Raw genomic sequence first — 6,724 nt, 5'->3', positions numbered from 1 at the left:
AGCGGTGCCGGTTCACGGCAAGGTGGGCAGCGTGGTTCGCGAGGAAGGCTGCCCAGAGGCTGCATATGCCTACCCCTTTCAGAGTGTGTGCGACGTGCCAGCACAGTTCGATGTGGAGTACCACCTTGTGGCTCCTTTCAGCAATGCATTGATAGCCAAAGGGGGATTGACGGCAGGTTTCGGCTCCTCCGTTTCTTTCACGGGCAACCAGAGCGATGAAGGGTACAAGTTCAAGTTGACAGCGCTCTCGTCATCCGCCTCCGAGAACATCACCTTGGAGACTGCTTTCACTGTCACCAACACCGAAACCGAGAAGAAGCTTGGGTGGCAATTTAGTGCTTGGCACCGCTCCGTTGTCCTTTCCTTTGTGGACGATGACGATGCCACCGAGTTTCACTTGGCTAGAGCTTGTAATGTCCCCTTGCCTTGCCCAGAGACCACGGGCGCCCGCTGCGAAAGCTACTTCTTCCTCGCTCCCGCCCTCGTTGGCCTCACCGGCATCGGCTCAAACTCCGGTTTTGCATTCTCCTGGATTGTGCCTTCTGGCTCTGAATCTTCAGGGAACCTGCCCCTCCTCCTACGCAGGGTCTACTAGAACAACATCAATATTCTCCTGCGGAGGATTGTGGTTGTGCCACAGTTTCAATAAGTAGCAGCTTCAGTTGCAACTTCTTTTGTGTGTGTGTGAGAGAGAGAGAGAGAGAGCTTGCAACTTCTTTTGTGTGTGTGTGTGTGTGTGAGTGAGAGAGAGAGAGAGAGAGATTGTGCAATTCATTGAGCTTATTACATTTGACAACTAGGTATGCACGCCTAAACTCTGCTAAGAAAATTATACGCACCACACAAAGCGACAAATTAACAAACACTGTGATTTGTAATTTTTAGTAGCTTCGCGTATTAAAGAATGGACAAAAATTACATGGAAGTTATTTAGGTGTTGCTAGTTGTTGTATAATGCTAGGTAGTGGAATGGGAGTAAAGAGTTGAGAACCATTCAATTTGTCTTAAACAGAGTTGTGATGAGTATGTGGCATCGTTGTTGTTGTCATTGAAGATAGGTTTTAAACAAGTGCCTCTCAAAAAACAAAAGCGAAATTAGTTACACAAAGAGTTTAATTTGTAAGGCAAGTTTTACTTCAGCAATTATGCCTCCCCAATCTTAAATGAAATTGATTTCATTAATTATGCCTCCCCAATCTTAAATGAAATTGCATTAATTAGTTAGATGGGAGGAGCTTAAAAGTAAACTACATTTTTTTTTTTTTAAAGGAAGGGGGGGGGGCGAGTGCTTGGCACTCCGCCCCCCCCTTTCCTTTTTTTTAATCTCTCTCTCTCTCTCTCTCTCTCTCTCTCTCTCTCTCTAGCTTCTCTCTCTCTAGCCTGCTATCTTTCTCTAGCTTCTCCATCCAAGATGCTATTATGCATCTTGGATGTTAAAATAATTTTTTTTAATTTATATCCAAGATGCTATTATGCATCTTGGATGTTAAGGCAAGTTTTACTTGAGCAAGTATGTGCACGATTAAACTAATTGTGTTTGTACAATTCATTGGTTTATTACATTTGACAAAGAGAGAGAGAGTATGTACCTGGTTTGGAGGCATCGTTGTTGTTGTCATTGAAGATAGGTTTTAAACAAGTGTCACTCAAACAAGAAAAGCGAAGTTAGTTACAGAACAAGTTTGATTTGTAAGGCAAGTTTTACTTGAGCAAGTATGTGCACAAATAAACTAATTATGTTTGTATATTTCGTTGCTTTATTACATTTGACAAAGAGAGAGACAGAGAGAGGACACAATGTCTTAAAAGTTTTATTTTAAATTTGATTTCTGCAAGACTAGAGTGTCTATCAAGTATTTCTTGAGGAGACTAAGACATCAAAACTTTATGCAATAAGCTTGATCTCCAATCCAATGGATGGTCCTCCATAACAAGGTCCCCATTTCTTGAATTTTCCGAGTCAAATAGAGCTTTTCTTCCGTCTACTTTCAAAAATACCATGTCTTCTTCTTGAAACTCTTGTAGTTTTAAAATTTTGGTAACACTTAGATATTTTAACAAATCTAAGCTTTTCATATTCACTTTTCATTTCATTCACAATCTACTTGCCTATCCAAACCTTTCCAACATGGCCACACCAAGGAGAAGAGATGCACTCTTAACTGTAAATTCCTTTCAGTGGTTGCTTTTATAGGAAAATTTGTCCTTCTCATCATAGTGTGTGTGTGTGTGTGTATGTGTGTGTGTGTGTGTGTGTGTGTGTGATGGATTTGTGGCTCTCTGTGTGTCAATAGAAAGGGAGATTTGCATGTAATATGTTTCATAAAGACACTATTAACATTTAATATCTACCACATGGCCTTCAAATTCAACCTTTTGTTTAGGACAAAAAAATGAAGTTTCCTTGCTGTTTCCAAGCTTGAGAAATGATGGAATCTACAAGAAACACATAAACACCATTTCCTGGGCTCGACCTACCATTTCCTACAACTGAGGTACCATGGAGTGACAAGTACAAGAGCAAATCCGTACCATCCAATCGCAGGTATTAGACAAGATGGATACCATCCATTAACATTTTTGCAGATGCCTTGAATTCCCAAAAATTGAATTTCTTGTCTATCACATAGGTCATGACACAACAGTAGGTGATAGCCCTGCAAGAATGCATTCTAGCACCAAGTTTGGGAAATGGAGAACCATAGACCCCACCTCCAAACCTGAAGTTTTAGTACCCTATCGTAGAGGGGATTGAGGAGGAGGTCGAGGATGAGGGCAATCCGGTTGCAAAGGGGGACAAGAGTTCTTTCCCTATGACGGTGGAAAAGAACCAGGTAGTACTATCACAGTTCAACCCTTGGTTTGCAGCTTGCCTAGCTTCATCAAGTATGATGGTAAGTGATAAAATGGTGTAGTCAATAAGTTCATCAAACAATTTATGGCTCACTTTATGTTAGCTAAGATTAGGGACCCGTAGGACAAGGTTCACCTAGCAGCCCCTCATCTCACAAGCAAGGCTGTGCCATGGTGGCAGCATTGGACTGTATAGAACCCTCATATGCCAAAATATGACTGGAGAACATTACAATTGGGACACAATCATCTCAAATTTCAAGCACTATTTTCTCCCTCCACAATAACTCACTACATTGGAGGATGACTTTGTTGAACTCAAGTAGAAAGGAATGCCAAATTTGAGTTACTTCAACAAACTTTTGACCTTAGCTTAGCAAATAGAAGCTACGGATAAGTAAAAACTCTGGGCCTTCACTTGAGGGTTGGATTCCTCAAATCATATATGCGATCAGAAATCTCAACCCAAAGACATATGAGGACGCATTGGCACTGACACAAAACAAGGAGATAGAGCTAAATGACGGTAAGCCAAAGCAAGCAATAGGTGGGAATTCTTTGCAGTAGCATAATGGGAAGGGCCACAACAGTAATAACAACAACAAGAATGAGAAACTAAGCAATAGTTGCAAGCCTAGATGACTGCCAACGAAAACAAAGGGCAAGGATAATAGGTAGATTACTATACGTAGAGGAGCAAAAGGCCTATATGGTTGAACAGAGATGTTTGTGATGTCATATCAACAGCATGGGAAGGAGGACTATATGATGTGGAAGGAAAGGCAATAAGCCTCAATCAAACCAACCACCCTAGCTTCAAAAACCTCAGTAGTCCCAGCCACAAGCATGGTGGTACAAAGGGCCACATATTTACCATTATCCTCAACACTGGTAGCACAACGGATCTTGTCTCCACATCTAGATGCCAAGTTAGAGTGTATCATGCTACCCTTTGTGCTCGATGTTGATGGGTTCACACCAGGTATCCGCATGCAGATCACCGAAAAGGTGGCAAAAAAAGGAACAATTTTTTGTTCAACAAGTAGCATTTGAGCAACATTTTCTTGCCGCTCCCCTCATAGGGTGTGACATGATCCTTGGGAACCCTTATTTTGCTAATGATTAGATAGCAAGATGAGCACGTTCTTCATCACAAAAGGTGTGCCTACCCTAGTCACCCTCACTGATGTTTAGAGTCTTCTAGGTATCCCATTCATCTCACATCTCAAGGCAAAGTGAGTCATCAAGAAGGGAGCCAAAATTGCATTATTGTATGTTCGAGTTTCTTCAAAGCATTTTGCAACTTATAATCCCAAGCAGGTTGGCTTCATTTATGGATCCAACACCACAATATCACAACTAGAACACGAACCCGGGATTGAAAAGGTATCATCACATCCTGTTAAGAGATGACCTTCCTCTGAAAGTTCCTCCCTATCAACCAAAAGACCATTGGATCATGCTCATTCCTAACCCAAAACCCCCCAGCGAGTTTCCTATTGCTTATCAAAAGCATTTGAAGGGCAATTGGAGATGGATCGGGCTAGATTCATCCGTCTGAGGTCATCTCCATTCGCATCACCCATCCTCTCTGTCATAAATAAGGAAAGGTCGCACCAATTGTGCATCGACTATATAGATCATGAAACAAGCTTACAATCAAGAACAAGTTCTAGATGCTTCAACTTGAAGAGTGGCTACCACCAAGTTTGGATTTTTTAGGCCAACATTCCAAAAACAGCTTTTAGAACCGAACAAGGCCGCTATGAGTTCGTGGTGATTCCCTCTGGCATAATTGGTGCTCGAGGGACATTCTATAAAACAATTTCCTATGATTTTTCTATACTTATTGGGAAGTGTTTTTTAATCTTTTAAGATGATAGATATCCTAGTGTTGCCTAGGGCACGGGCAAGGCCTTACCCGGGGTGGCAAGTACCCCCTCAGGTTCCTTGAGCACTCTTCAGCGTGTCCTCTAGAACGTACATGCACACACACCCTTGCAAGTACACACACACTAATTTTACCCGCAGCACATGTAATTCCAAGATAGACTTACTACTTTAACACACGCTGAGCTTCCCTAGAATGGGGATACCTCACCATCCTTACATACTTAAGAACACACAGAGAGAGGGATAGAGAGAGAGAGAGACAAGGGTGTTGAATTCCCTGTTCCTATTCAGTAATACTGCATTACAAAGGACCCGTCACCCTCGGCATGGAAATAGAGGTGTTTTTTTATAGACCCGCGTGGCCGTTACCTCCTTGTCACCCCACTACTCCACTCCTTGAGTGCTGGCAGCGTCTGTGGGTGGTGGTCCCGCTCTCTTGATCGGTCGGTTGCTCTAAGGGAGCGGTCTCACGTCCTTCGGTCAACACCTGGCACGGCCGGTTGGGAACCTGAACCTTCAGCTATGAATGTTGGTGACTTGTTCCTATAATTCTTCTTTTCAAATCCCAATCCTTCCACCCCTTTTTGATCTGATGCTTTGACAGGGGTTGCCCATGGGTGCCTCTCAATGTACTTTTGCTGAAATTGCCTGAGAGTTTCCTCTTGAAAACGCGCAGAGGTAAAGGCAGGTACTATAGGAGGTCTAACCTGCCCTTGAGGTCCTTTTGCAAAAAACTTCCTTCCATACCGGTGATCCTCTGGCAGGGGCTCTTCCCATATTTTTTGTAGTATGAAGTGCTTTTCCTCAAATGATTGTGGTAGTGGCCAATCATGCCTGACATAATCACTGACCAGCACATGTGCAGCTGTCTTGTACAGCTCAAAGTCTTCATTATGCTGCGCGGAATCCTTAACAGAGTTTGTATTTCATCATTAAGTTTTTTGTTTTGCAGCACCAGTTCTCCCCGGATAAGCTTGTGAGCTCCTGTTGCAAGCCGTTCCTCATCGAATGCCCGGATTAAATTGGCGTCGACCTGAGCTCTGTGCATCTGATGTTCCAATTCATTGACTTGCTGTTTTAATTTGTGGTTTTCAAATGATATCTTCAGGGTAGTCTTAAAAGCCTCAGGCCCTCCGTCTTGTAAAAGCTCTGCTTGAGTTAACAGATCCACTTCATAGCCTATTTCAGCTTCTAGTGTAAAATCCTCATTGGTGGGATAGTCCGCAGCCTTCTGCTTGGCATTCAATCTTTGTTGCTTAGTGCGTATGGCCTGCTGTAATTCTTCCACGTATTTTTTCTGTTCCTGAATGAACTTGCCCATCTTTCCCTTGAAGTCCCTGAGTTCATTGTTTTCTTCAATTATCTTTTTGTTCTCAGCTATCAGTTTCCTATTCTCTAATGTTGTGTCCTTGACGAGATTAACATACTCGTCAGTTGGTCGAGCTTCTTGATACTTCTGCTCTGTCACCCGGGCTCGTTCCTGGTATTTCTTTGCTTCTCTTTCCCAGTGTTTCTCCTTGGAGGTATCTCCTGTGGTTGCCATGAGTGGGGCTAATGAAGAAGCTTCTTCAAAAGCTTTTTTCCATTTAGTTGCTTCTTCCTTATATCTTTTAATTTCCTCATCTCCTGACTTATTCTTGGCTTCCTTCCTTTGTCCTGCTTTGTTTACCACTTCTTCTTTCATAGAGCTCATCTGAGTGAGGGCCTTATCCCATGTTTGGCCTAATCTTTCAAGCAGGGCATTCATCAGGGTGTCTTTGGCTCCCAGGGCTAGTAGGATCACATCCTCGTCCTCCCCTTCTATTTGCTTGAGCAGCTTATTTTCCTGCGTGAGGAGCTCCTCGATGGCTTTGCTCCTTATCATGTCATTTTTTGCTTCTTTCATAGTCTGCTCCCAATCTTGTGACACCTGCTGTAGAGCCTTTATCACATCATCCTTGATTTTGGCTGCTTCTTTCGCTTCTTCCTTTTCTTCCAT

At 42.8% G+C, this 6,724-nt stretch overlaps 1 protein-coding gene across 1 annotated transcript in view; it reads left to right on the top strand.

Annotated features, from left to right (window-relative positions):
* Positions 1 to 672, top strand: part of LOC147622565 (uncharacterized) — a 1,093-nt gene extending 421 nt beyond the window's left edge. Inside the window, exon 2 of the mRNA XM_086822096.1 lies at positions 1 to 672. This exon is cut by the window's left edge and continues 72 nt beyond it. Coding sequence (XP_086678222.1) covers positions 1 to 595 — 595 coding nt within the window. The 3' untranslated portion in view covers positions 596 to 672.
* The last annotated feature ends 6,052 nt before the right edge of the window (positions 673 to 6,724 follow it).

Source organism: Cibotium barometz, chromosome 28 (genome assembly GCF_041138505.1).
Source record: "Cibotium barometz isolate CiBa-2024 chromosome 28, ASM4113850v1, whole genome shotgun sequence".
In the NCBI taxonomy this organism is placed as follows: domain Eukaryota; kingdom Viridiplantae; phylum Streptophyta; class Polypodiopsida; order Cyatheales; family Cibotiaceae; genus Cibotium; species Cibotium barometz.
The sequence above is the reverse complement of the archived record's forward strand: the minus strand, read 5'-3'. Positions and strand labels throughout refer to the sequence as shown.